General features: G+C 36.9%; 1 protein-coding gene and 1 long non-coding RNA gene across 2 annotated transcripts in view; one reads left to right on the top strand and one right to left on the bottom strand.

Annotated features, from left to right (window-relative positions):
• LOC141282557 (uncharacterized) overlaps positions 1-16,364 on the top strand; it is an 83,702-nt gene that overhangs the window by 15,808 nt on the left and 51,530 nt on the right. The gene's annotated exons all lie outside the window — the stretch shown is intronic.
• pepd (peptidase D) overlaps positions 1-16,364 on the bottom strand; it is a 76,707-nt gene that overhangs the window by 25,356 nt on the left and 34,987 nt on the right. The window contains exons 8-9 of the mRNA XM_065257915.1: positions 12,355-12,430; positions 5,503-5,549 (exon numbers count right to left, since the gene is read on the bottom strand). Of these exons, the coding sequence (XP_065113987.1) occupies positions 5,503-5,549; positions 12,355-12,430 (123 nt within the window). The remainder of the gene's footprint in view (positions 1-5,502; positions 5,550-12,354; positions 12,431-16,364) is intronic.

The raw sequence follows: 16,364 nt of genomic DNA, 5'->3' as shown, positions 1-16,364 counted from the left end.
GAGTACTGCCTATAGCTAGCTTGCTACGATTTAGGGCTGCAACAAACGATTATTTTGATAATCGACTAATCTATCGATTATTAGACCGATTAATCGACTAATCATCGATTATTTCAACGACTAATCAGTACGTTTTGAACGACTATTCAGCTTTTTCAATTAATTATTTTTCCAATTACGATTTACAGCATATTTTCCACCACATATCTTATTTTCTTGTTTTTAGTTTGTATATTCTATGCATTAGATTCATATAGTCATAAATTATGCATTTACATGTCATGTCATAGAAAAATGAGCCCATGTGTCTTGTGCCTTAGTCATCTCCACTGTTATTTTTTATCAAAAACAGCTAGCATGAAAAAAACTGTAAATTACGATGAACATAACAATACAAACTTTACTTTTTTGCATAAATACTTTATCCACAGTCCGGTGCAAATCTGTGACGCGATTTCATTATTATACAGTCTGGTATTTTTGCACCTCGATCATGCTCCTTATCACCTTTTCCAAAACACTCTCACCACAAAAAAGTCACAGTCTGCAGTCGACGATTCACAATGGAGATTATATCCAACCTTTGGAGAGGTTTCTCAGTGACCGAAAACATTCGGGTGCGGAGACTGTGCACGCATGTCTCTGGATGTGTAAACGCAGACTTGCGCAGAAGTACATTTTACTGATGTAAGTTGTAATCATTTCATGATTGGTTACTACCCCCATCAATCAAAACTTTGCTGGATAGGCAATGGCTGGCTTCATCTAGTCAAAAGCGAAGATGCAAAATGACACCTCGCTTACCCAATGTGGGCTTCCAGGACAGTTCTCAAACCTTATCTGATTGGCCAAAAGAGAAAAATAATGAAGAATATTTATCGGAACAGTTTAATGAAGCAGAAAGAGATGCATTTTCAGAGATTGTGAAACATGATCGTAAGCGCGCATGTAAACAAAGGAGGATCTTGCGGGATTTTTTCTTATTTTTCGTTGTTTTGGATGTAAATGTGGGATGCATTTTGAAGAGTTGACCCTTACGTTGCAATGTATGCTGAAGATTTTTGGATATGTCAGAACCATATGGCAAGATATGAGACTACCAACATTTATATTAATATGTGGTCTGCCTGCTTTTCATTTAATCCTTTTCACTCCAGTGTATTGATGGCAAAAACATGCTCAGAACATGAGTCTTGAGTGCTTTAGATTTCAAATAATGCAAAGTTTATCATTGATGATTAAAATTTGATGTAAAACAAAGTACAAAAACACATAGACTGACGTATTGATGTTGACGAATCAAGTACTCAAGATGGCGGCAGACGAGTTTGAGAAGCGAGTTACGTACGCGGTTGACGTCATCTGATATTCATGTATAGTAGTTTATTTAATATAACAAGCAAAATAAACAACACGTAGATTACCTAGGAAACCAAAACATTTGTTATTTTCGCGGAGTTATTTGTTCAAGAGTTCAGTTTAGCAACTAGTCAGACCATTAAACAAACAGAAACCGAAGTAAAGTTCAGACCAGACACGTAATCGCGTCACCAAACGTGCGTCGGATTGAAAGTTTTAAGAGTTTTTGACTAACCTCCACCAACAGGAACCTTTCTGGACAATGTGCGCTGACGTCGAACCACAACACATTAGGCTTGTTCGACTTCATGCGGCGCTGCAAGAAACGACAGCCGGATAACGTCTGCATGAAGTCGAACAAGCCTACTGCTACACAATCAGAACTAGTTACGTATTTCTGAAGGAGAGACAAGGAAGACATCAGTCCATTTTTAGGACAGTGAAAACTAAACTGCGTGAAAAATACTGCGGCAGGGCTGGGTGATATTGAGCTAAATTTACAGATTTATATTGGTCATTTTGAAATAAGATAATTAACTCAGTACTTTATTGTTTTATTTTATTTAGCTGCTACAAATGTTTCCTAAATTTGGAAATAAACATCTGCACAACATTAACTTGATGGAAAGCTTACGTCTGATCTCAGTGTACATTTCTGACAGAGCTTCTGTTTCAAAGAAGGGTCATATCAGACCATACCCATATAGACAATACTGTCTCTCGCTGGGAAAAAATACCGATATTACAAAAACTCAATACACAGTCTTATATGGTTGCACATCGATGTCAACTCTCATTGGTTCTTGCGTGTCTTGGGAAGAAGCACGAATATGACAACTAGTCACAAGGTATTAAAAATGAATAGAAAATGATGAGAATTTTCAAATTTGGGTAAACTACAGTACTAGAGTATTGACCGATTCAATGTCTTTGCTATTTGTCCTGTTTGTCCAGTGAGCATGACGTCACTTTGTCTGCGAGTCGGTCCTGATGATGATGAGATACACGCACACACACACACACACACACACACACACACACACACACACACACACACACACACACACACACACACACACACACACACACACACACACCTGTGTGTAGCACTATCTCTCTTATTACATCCAGTCACCAGTGAGTCACCAGATGGCTTAATGCCACTCCATGAAACCACAGGACATCCAACAGAGCCGAAAATATTCTCACACATTAAAAACCTTAACAATCCCTGCAGGCAGCTGAAAATGATAAAGTTAGGACACTGGACAGGAATGAGATTCTCTTGACACCTCAGACAGAGCAAATGAAGAAAGCAGAGGCATGATGTCGACAGAAAGGTCACATCCCAGCATGCAATGGGGCGGTCAGTGACAGGAGCAGAGTAGAGAGAGATGATATTATTAGAGGATGTAGATTAAAATGCCACCTATAAAACATAAGCAGTCAGTTAGACTGATCTCTCCGATGCGGTTTAGTCAGCATGAAACTTCAACCACTGCATTACAGTAATTCTTCACAAGACAAAACAAGAGCGTCTTATCTTAAAGGAATACTCCACTTTCATAAAAACAATTCTGATGATTTATCCATGTCATTCAAGATGCTTAAGTCTTTCTTTGTTCAGTCGAGAAGAAAAATGTTTTTTTTTGAGGATTTTTCTCCATATAGTGGACCTCAACAGTTTACAGTTTCAATGCAGCTTTAAAGGACTCTGAAAGATCCCATCTGAGGCATACGAGTCTTATCAAGCAAAACCATTGCCATTGTCACCAAAAAAATCAAAATAAGTATTTTTAAACCACAACCTCTTGTCTTGCACTAGCTGTGTGATGCGCCAGCATGACGTATGCGAAACTAACGCTCCAGTGTTTACAAATGTGGAGAAAGAGGAGCGTTCAGATGTTGTTGTATGTGGATTGATCTTAATTATTGTCTTTGTGTCAGTTGATTGTTTATAATGATCCACAAGTGTGCGTTTCACATACAGCATGTAATGCATGACCTTTTGACATGATTACGTAATACGTAAGGTCGCGCTGTCGCGTCACACAGGGCGTGCAAGACAGAAAGTTGTGGTTTAAATGACTTTTGGTAACACTTTACTTGAAGACTGACATGACAACTTCATAATCATGACATAAAACAGGACATAGCAGATTAATTATCTACTATTATTAACTTAAGAAATAACCTAGTTTCATAGGTTAACATTACATTAAACTGTCATGAGGTTGGTTTTGACATTGGCTGTCATGAGGCCATTATAATTGTGTCGTGAATACCGTATTTTTAACCACTTTTACCAGTGATACAAATTGGATTTGTCATTAAAAAAGGGTTAATAGACCATTTCATCGAGCACACGTGCGGTGACACGATAAGGTTCTGGTCTGAACTGTACTTCCGGTTTGTTTAATGGTCTGAATAGTTGCTGAAACTGAACTCTTACACAAATACCTTGTCGAAAATAACAAATGTTTTGGGTTCCTAGGTAATCTGTGTGTTGTTTATTTTGCATGCTATATAAATCAACTACTTTAAAAGGACTTTGTTGTTATTTATTCTTCGCGGAGTTTACCAGAAGTTACGTGAGGACCACGTCTTGACTGAACAAAGAAAGACATAAACATCTTAAAATATTTAAAGGGGCCATGGCATGAAAATCTGACTTTTTCCATGTTTAAGTGCTATTATTGGGTCCCTAGTGCTGCTATCAACCTAGAAAATATGAAAAAGATCAACCCAGTAACTTAGTTTTGGTGAACCATTCTCTACAAGCACTTGAAAAAATAGGTCGTTGAAAATTGGCTCTTCTTATGATGTCATAAGGAGCTCTCATTATAATAAAACCACCCCTTAATCCAACCACAGCACTGCTATTTAGTGCAGAGAGAAAATAATTCACAGAACAATTGAGTTTCAATTTCAACAAACCACCATCATTGTGATCAGTGTTTGAATTTCATCCGCTCATGTGCATTTTAAAGGACACACCCAAAACGGCACATTTTTGCACACACCTACAAAGTGGCAATTTTAACATGCTATAATAAATTATTTATATGGTATTTTGAGCTAAAACTTCACACATGTGCTCTGGGGACACCAAAGATTTATTTGACATCTTAAAAAAGTCCTGTGACATGGCCCCTTTAAAAAAGCTAGTATTAGTTTATAGTTTAAGGAGCAGTGTGCAATATATGTCTATAAATATCATGCATCCAAATACACAAAACTCTGTGACATTAGACAGGAAAGTCAAGGTACCAGATATATTTTTATATCTCAGAAAGTTCATTCTTGTGTGGCTACATCAAACCTGAGGATGGGAGATGATATCATCATCATATTAGTTTCTCAAAAACAACATCTCATCTCTTTAGACTGATGAAAAATAAAACTAGATCACTCAGAAATAGACTAGTGCCGTTAATGAAGCCGTCTACACCGAAAGCGTCCTATTGTGACGCACATTCACCGTCTATTTTTACCCACTCTGCACAGTAACTCCTCACTTTATTTTCTCCATCTCTCTAAAACTAAATCATACATGTAAACTATGCTGCTATGAATATTATTTGGAATATATTTAAATAACTTTGGGTGTTCATTTAAATTTACTAGGAGAAAAACCTGTAAATCCAGATCCAAACGGACAGTGTTTCCACATAATCTGCCTACAAACCTACAACAAAAAGACTCTGTTCACAATAGTATTTCATATTTTATTTCTGGATCATTTAAGTGTTCTCATTGACATTTTTAAACACCAAGCCTAAAGATGCTCAACCTAAAGGCATAAGGATAACAACCTTAAGTAATTGGTCAACTTTTATGATGGATATTTTGCAACAGAACTTGCCGAACATCCAAAACATCCAGACAGGGATTAGACATCTTGTGACATCACATTCTGTTTTTGGTTAATTTAAATGTTTTTGGTCCAGTTTGAGTTCATATTTGGTCAAACAGCATAAAAGTTTATTTTGTTGTAATGGCAGCGTTTACACTAAGAGAGAAATCATGCCGAAGTTGGTTTTAATCCAAATCAAACCTGCAAAGTGTCAGTGGAAATATTGGTGGATCTCCAGAGATCACCTGCAGAAAACTGTGTGAAAGCATCCATCAATCAATACTCACCTCTCCATCTCATACTCCTTCAGTCCAGGCTTCACTCGTCTCATTATCTATAACACACAAACACACACACACACACACATCAGATGAGAGCTTTTAACCAAATATTCAATTAGTCAAAATTATTCATTCATTCAAGTGCTACAGGCAGCGGTACGAGGATTTCCCCTTTCTCTCCAGATATGTAATGATCTGAATAAAGTCTGGCTGGCAGACAGTGGCTTTACGAGGCAGAGAGAGAGAGAGAGAGAGAGAGAGAGAGAGAGAGAGAGAGAGAGAGAGAATTGCACTGAAAATGACCCGCAATTGCCTTTAAATTACAGCCCGTTTCGTCCATTTGATGGGCTAAGAGTCATTTTGTGTGCGGTGGAGAGAAATGACGGTGAGTGTGTCAAGGGCAGATTAAAGGGGCTGTCTGATGATTGTTGTCTGGAAAGCTTTTATTTTAATCGAGAGTGAGTATCACTGTAGGATCATTGAGAGATTGTGGAGATCAGGTTGTATCGTGTAATGTTGGCATTTAAGGTGAATGAAAAAGTACCAGTCGGCATAAATCAAATTCATTTATTTAGTTTCTGAGATTTAAGCTTAGGTTTGTGTTTAAGAACCGTGCTGGCTCAAAACATGAACATCATCTACTTGAGCTGGGCGACATGGGAAAACATACCACCTGCAACAGTCGGTATTCATAATTGTCGCGATACATGACCGGTCTTTATATACTACTTTTTATGCAGAAGATGAAATACTTTTAAAAATAAGTGATCATTTGAGGTAGAATACAGATTAGAATATAACTAGTAAAATCAATATCACAATGTGGTCTTAATGCCCTTGCTGTTAGTGCCTGCATCAAAAATTCTGCATTCCTTCTTCTGTGCACAGCATTTAGTTTGGGAATTTGCATTTTTGCTTTAGGAGGTTTTACAGTTGCTGGAGGAAGCCAGATGTGCTTTGTGTCCACCGGAGTAACATTGAAGTATTGGATGCGATAAAGCCGTTTATTAATATGACATTTAATTAATATAACAGAGACACGCATCTGTATCTAAAATTAAACGGACAGGAGCTCAAGGCTCAATACGTGTGGTCTTTGTTGTTCCTGAATTTTTTTGTACATTTAGAAGAAATTTTGAGAGTTTTTGTTGAATCATGATTTGTTTGGTAAAACGTCTGTACTCACAAATTTGTACTTAGCAAATGAGACCCAATGTGTGACAATACTCATGTTTTAGTTTGATGAAGAGCTCATGTGATGAACACTTACAGTATTCCTCTCATCAGTCTTTCTAATTCTGTTTATCTTCTTGTTTTCTGCATATAATTTGACATTCACTTTTCTTAAATAAGTCCATTGTGATGTAAGCCAGACAAAATAAATTGTAGGGTTCAAGAAATGTTTAAAGAAAAGAAATAAATAAATAAAGTGGATCATTGTTTTGGGGACTGAAGCTCTATGAAACCCAGTGGGACAGCTGCAAGTGAAAGAAAGAAATGAATTGTTTTGGGATAGACAATTCTCACAGCAACCAACTCTTAAAGAAGAGAAAAAATTATTGTTTTTTTCACCATATCAATCTAAACCAATGTGCTTTTCTTTCTTCTGTAAAACAAATAAGGGACGATAATGAATAATATGTAAGCTTCTGTTTTATAAATTGATCAGCTCTATAGAAAGATGATTTTTGCTGAAATGAGATGTTGTGGATTACTGGCTAGAGAGCCTGGCTTGTAACCCATAGGTCACTGGTTTGATTCTCATGACCAGGAGGTTGTGACTGAGATGCCCTTCGAGCAAGACTTTTCTCCAGTTTTGCTGCAGTGATATCTGCCCACTGCTCAGTGTCTGTGTTCACCGCTCACTGGGATGCTGAAGACCTAAACAGTTTACAGTTTCAGTGCAGCTTTAAAGGGCTCTACACGATCCCAATTGGGTCTTATCTAGTGAAACAATCATCAATTTTGCAAAAAAAAGTCCTTTTAAACCACAACTTCTTGTCTTGAACTAGCCGTGTGATGCGCTATCGTGACATTACGTAATCACATGGAAAGGTCACGCATGACGTATGTGAAACTACAGCAGTGTTTATAAGTGTGGAGGCTCTGATGTTGTTGTATGTGGAATGATACTAATTAATGTCTTTGTGTCAGTTTATTGTTTAAAATGATCCACAAGTGTGCATTTCACATATGTAACGCGTGACCTATCTACTTGATTACGTAATACGTGAGGTCGTGCTGAAGCATCACACGGCGTGTGCAAGATGAGAAGTTGTGGTTAAAAAGTATTTTTTTATTTTTTGACGAGCTAAATATGACTCAAGAGACTCATTTAAGACTTATTAAGAAGTGGCTTGATATATGAAGATATATTCAATCATTTCGTGTTGTTGATCGAAGGTGACGGGTTTATAATGCGCACATATAAAAGCACAGAGATCTACCAGTATCTTTACAATGGAAAAGTCAGTCAGTGTTTTAAACCTTTTCAGGGGCTGGTTTAAAATGTCACAACTGTCCCTCTAGTGTGAAGCTTTTTTTAACCGTCAATTTTTAATTGACTTGTTTATGGCAACAAGTCGAGCTTCTCGCGGTCCGACACATCAGTATCTTTCTTATTCAACACTTTTGAACAGTTATTTGAACAAACCATAATAAACATATTAAACTACTACATGTATTGAGTATTGTTTTCGTTTTATGAAAATATTATTACATCGCTTCTTACGCAGGTGGAGACAAAAGTTTATGAAATTATTTTTTAAAGTATTTGCTTTTTCATTTAAAACATAACAAAAGTACATGCAAACACATTAGGAACTATTATAAAAATAAAAACTATTATATGATGTGCATATTGTCGCCAAAGACAACTACAAAAATAAGCCACCTCTAGCCTGAACCGTCTGCGTTACTGTGGCCCTACGGTGAACTCTTTCAGAATCCGGTCTCTTCTCTAGCCCCAGTCTCTCATTTCTACATTTAGATGTCAATTCATTTCCATTATGGCCATGAATTGTGTCCCTCTTAAACTGAATGTCTAGTAATAACGAAAGGCGAGGACCTACAGGCGTGAGAAGCTTTTCTTCATAAGACTGGCACATATGAAGACCTATGTCAGCTCATATGTGTCATTTATTGCTGGAAAAATAAGGGAACTCAAAATGAGACAAAGCCTGAAAATATGGCCAGACCTTCAACTGCAGATCGACCCGGCATGCTGTGGTCATTTCTCTGTGTTATAAGCTACTGGGGTTATTTTCTTCTGATAACATTAGGGGCGACCATTTCACTGCAGTTTTACCATCACGCTGGGATCCTAACCAAAGCACAATGAAATAAAATACAGTACAGTACATGTCAGTCTCTACAGTTTTAAAGGAAACTTTCACTCTTTCCCCACTCTTTCCCAGGAGAAAACGCTTCCCTGCCAATGACGAGTTTTTCCGGACATCCATATTTCCACTATTATCCACCCACCAGGTGGTGCTCTTATGAAACCCGGAAGTTTCCCAGGGGGCAAATGGTTGAAACTCTGTGGATGTTTTGATCATCATTCTGAATCTGATCTTCATCAAAAGTCCTTCAAAAAAATGCAATTATGTCAGTTTTTTGCCCTAAATTTGATAAAAAGAAAAAAATTAAGGTAGGATGAAACGGTTTTTTTCTGTTTGAAAGAAGACGATCTGTTCTTTTATTTGATATATTGTATGTTTATATATTTATTAAAAGAAGAAAACTTTCTGGAAGGCATTAACTTTTTGTGAAAATTATTTAAAAAAAAAATGCTGGTGCTGGCTGGCAACTTTTTTTTTAAACGCTGGCAAGGAAATAGTTAACATATTTTCACACTTCTTTTATACCGAACCAGCTTGGCAGCTTATAATGACCACATCTATGAGGTCAAAATTACCAAAATAATAAAAGGTTTAAGAGTTTAAATACAGTGTTCAAAAGACACTCAAGAGTTTCAGGAAATAATACGAATAAGGGCAAACCATCATTTTTTCATTAAATAACATCTTTCGGCATTTACTAAAGACACAAAGTAGATAATTAGCACTGTAAAGGTGTGGTCTAGTTATTTATGGGACTGATCTTATTGCATTTATATTATATGCATTTCTAGAAGTTTCCCTTTCAGAAACAAAATTTATGGGAGGAGATTATTTAAATGATTCATGCAACGTGATTTACTAATGTTTGCGTGTGTGCTATTACTGGTATTTGCTCCATTATTTAACGCTAAAAAAAGCATGTCTTTAATTACTTTGCGCTTGAAATGGCTGCAATTGTTGCTTCTAGGAGGAGGCATCACAGAGATCAGAGAGTGCATGCAGTAAGAGGATTTTTTCCAACACAGATCAATTTATTTGGAATGCCAGAGGAACATATTTTAAAAAATATTGTTTGCTAAGCCATGTTATTTTTTAAGAGGAGTAACTAGGAGAAGTCACACAATACCAAGTGTAGGGCTGGGCGGTATACCGGATTTAAGGGATATATCGATATGGGTTCCCGACGCGATGCGGAATTAGCCAATACTGTTCATATCGATATGGTTTAATGCAACTCAAGCGCGCATACACGCGCTCTGCGCGAGCCCGCCCGTCACAGCAAGTACGCGACATGGAGAAGCACGCAGAAACTCTGTGACGCTTGGATGCGCCTCATGAATGTGGACATTCAAAAACTGCGGCTGCATGCACTCGGAGTATTGTAATAATTGAGTTCAAAACTAAAATAAAATGTCTCCTCAACCTGCTTTTACAGAGAGATCATTGGAATTAAGTTACTGCTGCATATGTGTGCTTTCATCCCAACAACATGTCTGACGCTCCATCACAACACCTATTTATCTAATACGCTATTGCAGTTATTTTTTCATTACTATATATCAGGTGAGTGATACTGCGTTTATACTTTAGTTCGACAGGACAAGTGCGTAGATAAAACAGAAACTCCGAAGGAGTTTTATTTTGTGGTGAACTTCAAAGCATAACAGCCACAAACAAGTCTCCGTTATTTAATTTTAAAACATCACTTTAGAATTAGTAACGAATGATTGTGCTGCTTCAGTGAAGCTATTAGTGTGAATTAATGAGATTATTATTAAGAAATAATAAGGGAGGATGTGTGTGAATGAAACAAAGAAACTTTAAATGTGCTGAATGTGCACGTAGCCAATCAGATTCCAGAACCACATCTGTTCTATAAACTTAATTATTTTGGATCATATGTTTTTAAGTTTTGTCCATTTTTGTGACTGGAATACACTGTAAGGACAAAAGGACTGTGACACCCCCTTCTAATGAAGAGGTTTGACTACTTTTGTAAATTCTGTGAACACAAATCTTAATGCTACAGACAGTTCAGTATATTAATGAGAATTGAGTGTTTCTAATTTTATGGATAATAATTTCAATAGTATGGGCAGGACACTTTTCTATAATTATATTATAGATTAAAGATCATATTACATGATAATGCCCATGTGCACAAAACAAAGTAAAAAAAAAAAGAAATGATTAAGAACTTCACTGGTTTGTATATAAAGTTAACTAAACCCAGCTAAACAACTTTGGTATGACAAACATTTACCACCCACCAAGGACATGAGCATACAGTCATTTCGTGTAAGATAAAGGCTCTAACAAAGATGATTTTTTTATATGGTACTGCATGGTATATAATTTTTGTTTTGATTTAAAGTGAAATATATAGTTTATTAGGGAGTGTTTACAACTTTATGGTACAACAACTTCTGCCACAAAGATTATAAAGGCTTTGAAGTAACATCTTTATCCTTTTTGTAAGAAATACCGGATATAAATCGGATAACGGCATTCCTGAAAAAAATACTGGGATATGAATTTTTGCTCATACCGCCCAGCCCTAACCAAGTGTTTCAAAACTTCTTGTAAACCTTCATTATTTGTCCTCTTTTTCAGTGTACTATGGCTTGGTTAGCTGGGATTTCACACTGCAGATATTCAGCAGTGATGTCTGTGGTGCTGAACTCAAGCACATCAGGTGTAAGTAGATCACTCGCACCTGAGGAGCATCAGCTCTGCTTATTTGTGACCTTTTTGTGCTGCTCTCTTATCACTGGTCATTAGGTAAATAAGATGTTGCGCCTGTGTTATTAAATTTGTGACTTTTCAGTAAATTACCTGCAGATATTAACACTCACATCATGCTTTTTTGTAATTGTGCGCTTGCGCTTATTTGTCCTGTTTAGTAAAAGAGCAAACAGGGTGTTGTTAGGAGTGAGGCTGATGGGAAACCTGTCAAACATTGTGATAGGAATACTATAGATGTTCAACAAGCCTTCTGTAGTCATTTTTAATTTTAACATCAGCACTTATTATGATAAACACGATTGAAGTTTCTACAATTAATAAAGTCTTTTCATTTAAGATCTGTTATAACACATAAGCATCAGTCTGGATTATTCAATTATTCTGAGACTCCACGTCTTCTGCTTGACTGCTTTACTTGTTAAACATTTCATTCCCTTAATATATGCTGCTTAATAAGTGCATATTTCACAAGTCTGCTTTTATCCTTCAGGGAAGCTGATAAAACTTGACATAAGAGGAGCTTTGTGTTGTGAGAGAGCCCTAAATCTTCCCTTTTATTCCAAACCCTAGTCAGGTATGAAACTTTATCCAAAATGTTTTTCTCAAAACATTATCTAAAGTGAAACATAATATAATATTTGCATTAAAAGATTATTTTTAATAGTACTACAATTATTAGAATAGTCTTTCACAATCAGGAAAATTCACCAAGTACATACAATGCATGCTGGGATGGACTTGAACATGACAACATGACTTGAACATGTTTTACCTCTTTATGGGCCTCACTGGAAATCCGGTTGGTGTAGCGCAAAACCTCCAGCTCCATGTCAGTCTTCAGCAAACGACTGCAGACAGACAGACAGAGAGAGACGGGTTAAATAAAAATGTGAGAACAAGAACTATTATAAACCAATCCTATAGTATAGCTCAAGTAAAACTTTTAATGAGCCATAAAAGCCAAACTTCATAGTCTAAAGGTAATAAAGAGTTCTGGAGAGAACATCTCTTATAAACTCCTGATCCTAAACTTAGCCCAAATCCAGCAGCACTGACGTCAGTAACATTCAACACCTCAACTCTCATTAGTTAGTTTTTTCTTCACCTTCACTGTCTATTTGTGGTTTGTCTTATTGCTGCTGTGTTTATTACATACATAATCATTCACATCATCTCCTCTGACTCGGAGTGTGAATGTGTAGCTAATAACACATCTAAATATATCACCGAACACACACACAGCCGTAACCAACGGTTACGAGCATCCCTGTGACTCTCATCAGCACCTTCATTTCACAGTATTGAATTTCAAACTCACAAAGTGAAGATGAACCGCCAGCATCAGGGAATATGTGCTTTCTTTAGGAGCATAAGGAAAACATTTCTCAAAACAAATTAAAATTAAAAGTTTGATTAAATCTGATTGTGTTTATTTGTATTGTTTATTAAGAATGTTTGTTCTTAATAAAATCACTCGCTTCACCTAAACAACATTTCACTTCCAGCTGACATTACAGCTTACTTTTTTATAAATGACATTTTCTTCTTCTGTTTCAAATAAATCTTGACCTACAAAATCATTCAAACCTAGTGCTGGCCCGTGACTTCTCTTCTGATGGGGCACAAACTCAAAATGCGTGTTTGTTGCGTCATGTGAACCACGTGCATCAAATGGGTTTCTGATAAAAGAGACGCTCACAAAATACTCACAAGACACTTAACACTAAACTGTGATTACACATGAGATTAAGTGAGTATCTGGCAAACATGACATCTTTTTTTATTGTATATAATGTAAGATTGAATTACATCCTTACATTACAGTAGATGACTCTGTTGCTGACTTTAGTTTCACAATCAAGAACCTAGGTGTGATGTTTCACAGCAATCTATCTTTCGATAGTCATTTCTCTGACATCTGCTTCACAGCATTCTTCCATCTGAGAATTATCTTAAAAAATACGTCATATGCTGTCTGTATCAGATGCAGAGAAGCTTATCCACGCTTTTATGACCTCTAGAATAGACTATTGTAACTCGTTAATCAGGGAATGTTAAGCAAATCAGATAAACATGCTTCAGCTGGTTCAAAACGCTGCTGCTAAAGTGCTTACTAGATCTAAGAAGTATGATCACATAAGCCCAATTTTGGCATCTTTACACTGGTTACCGCTAATCACCTTATGAAGCTTTAAATGGCCTAGCACCTTAATATCTTAGAGAATTACCTTCAGAATACAATCCACCACGTACACTGCGGTCACAAAACTCTGGTCACTTAATTATCCCTAGAATATCAAAAATGTCTAAAAGTGGCAGATCCTTTAGCTCCCCTAAGCTCTTGATTTACATTTTTAAACATGATTTAAAAATGTTTGAGAATCAGACACAGTTGATAACTTTACGTCTAAACTAAAAATATTTCTCTTTAACAAAGCATTCACATAATTTAATATACATATCCTGCAATATTAAGCTTGTCCGGAACAAAGCATTCACATAACTCGTCTGGGTAATATACTTACGCCGCAATAGCTAGCCTGTCTGGAACCGAACAGATATTCATCCACAATACTGTGTGACACTTGCACTTTCTGTCTGGACTAACAGAACCAGTACCTATTATATAGTATATCCTCTATTTAATTAGCTATATCTGGCTCTCTCAAGGGTTTGTTTTCTTCATGGAACTTTTTCAGAGGTTTTTTTACAACCCCTAGGGCAGAGGTTCTCAACTCTGGCCCTTGAGATCCACTTTCCTGCAGAGTTTAGCTCTAACCCTGATCAAACACACCTGTCTGTGATTTTCTGGTATTCTTGAAGACCTTGATTAGCTTGCTCAGGTGTGTTTGATCCGGGTTAGAGCTAAACTCTACAGGAAAGTGGATCTCAAGGGCCAGAGTTGAGAATCTTTGCCCTAGGGAGTCAGCGGACATTGGCTTAACTTTGAACCTTCCTCTATATGTTACATTATTCTGTGTTTTCTCATGCTTTTATTAAAGGTGGTAGGGCTGAAACGATATGCGATATGAAACCATAATCACGAAACTCAGATCCACCAACCTGTGTCGTGACACACCCCTTTCAACTCCCAAAGTTATCCTTCCCATACAGATCCAATGCTACCACAACTTTAAATTGCTTTTAGTATTATTTGAACTTAACATTATAAAATACATAGACCTGCAACACTCTAGTTGAGGATAAATTATTTAATTGTAGACCTACCTGTATGTCCTCAAATTACATGTGACTAGGGCTGTCGCGGTAAAAGGAATTTTCCTTGCAGTGATTTTTCGTGGCACACAAGAAAAAAAATTGAAATATATGCGAGTAAAAAAGTACGAAACAAAAACATTTCGCTGGCGGAGCAATGAAAAGTCGTTAATAAAGCAGACTCTTTAATAACGTAGATGGACATGCTGAAGCAGTTGAGTCAGCAGATGATCATCATGTTTATAATGTTTAATGCAGAAATTGATTGCGTTTACATGCACAGTCTTACGCCGATTATGCTTAATAAACTGATAACACGTGGGGTCATGTAAACGTGTAACTGTTCTCTTTAATCGGGGAAAGCTCATAAACGGCGTAAGCAAAAACCGATCGACGCCGATTTCGCGTGGCATGTAAACACCTTAACCGGCTTTCTCACGGTTTTGTCCATGTGCGCATGTCTCCGAGTATGAAAGATAAACGTCACACGCGAAAGTAAGCGCAAAGCAACGCATAAAAGTCTCTGCTTGACTAAAGCAGTTGGCAGAGAAACTGTTAAAATAAAAGCTCATGTTACATTTACTGGTTCTGTAGACACGAGAAGAGATACAAAAGTAAAGCTTAAGACAGATATGCCGTTGGCTTTTTGATCGACTATTATGTACTATAGGTGGTGATGTCACTGCCTGCGAGAAAACTGATAATTCTCCAAGTACCATGTAAACGCAGTTGTCTGCATAGCCGGTTTATTGATTTACATGTAAACGCATGAAAACAGTTTTCTATAATAAGCAGATTTTTGATAGTTATCCGCTTATTCTGTGCATGTAAACGTACTCAATGTTGATAAAAAAACTTGCATATCTAAATGCCCAGGTGAAAGTCAAGTGTTCAATCAGTTAACAAGCCACCTGCATTATTCGCTGCAACTCGCTAATCTGCAGTGCGGACGCTGTAGATACACAAAGATAAAACCATTAAAGGCTTTTATTTAAAGTGGTTTTAATGTCGCTAAGCAATCCATTGTACTATGGTGCCTTGTATTTGTAAGGCGGGGTGCACGAATTTTGAGAAACGCTTTGGAAAAGAGAGTCGGGCTGAGTACCAAAACACACTTGTAGCCAATCAGCAGTAAGGGGTGTGTCTACTAACAGCATTTGTGTGGGGTGAGTCTATCAAAAGAAGGTCCAGATTCTGTTGGGGTAGGGGTGTGTATGTTTGGGTGATTTCAAATATCAAAATTTGCTATTTAAATCTCATAATATGACCCCTTTAAGAGAATGTCAAAATAAAAATAACACATTTTTAAAAATTTGCTCATTCGACTCAATTCGCCAGTATGGGTCACAAATGTTGGGTATGATGAAAATATACAAGGAAACCGTATTTATTTGTCTAGGTTGTTTGCCAAAGGCATCTGTGTTTTGCGTGTAGGTCTTTAATATTTGTGAAACGTAACATCATGTCGGAGCAATTTACAATTCTCTCTGGAAATCTTGAGGTAATGAATGAAAGTGAGGAAGAGAAGGAAAAGCTCAGAGTTAGTAAGTGAACAGAAGAGAAAGT

The sequence above is a fragment of the Paramisgurnus dabryanus genome, chromosome 9 (assembly GCF_030506205.2).
Source record: "Paramisgurnus dabryanus chromosome 9, PD_genome_1.1, whole genome shotgun sequence".
NCBI lineage: Eukaryota > Metazoa > Chordata > Actinopteri > Cypriniformes > Cobitidae > Paramisgurnus > Paramisgurnus dabryanus.
This window is presented reverse-complemented; position numbering and strand designations above follow the sequence as displayed.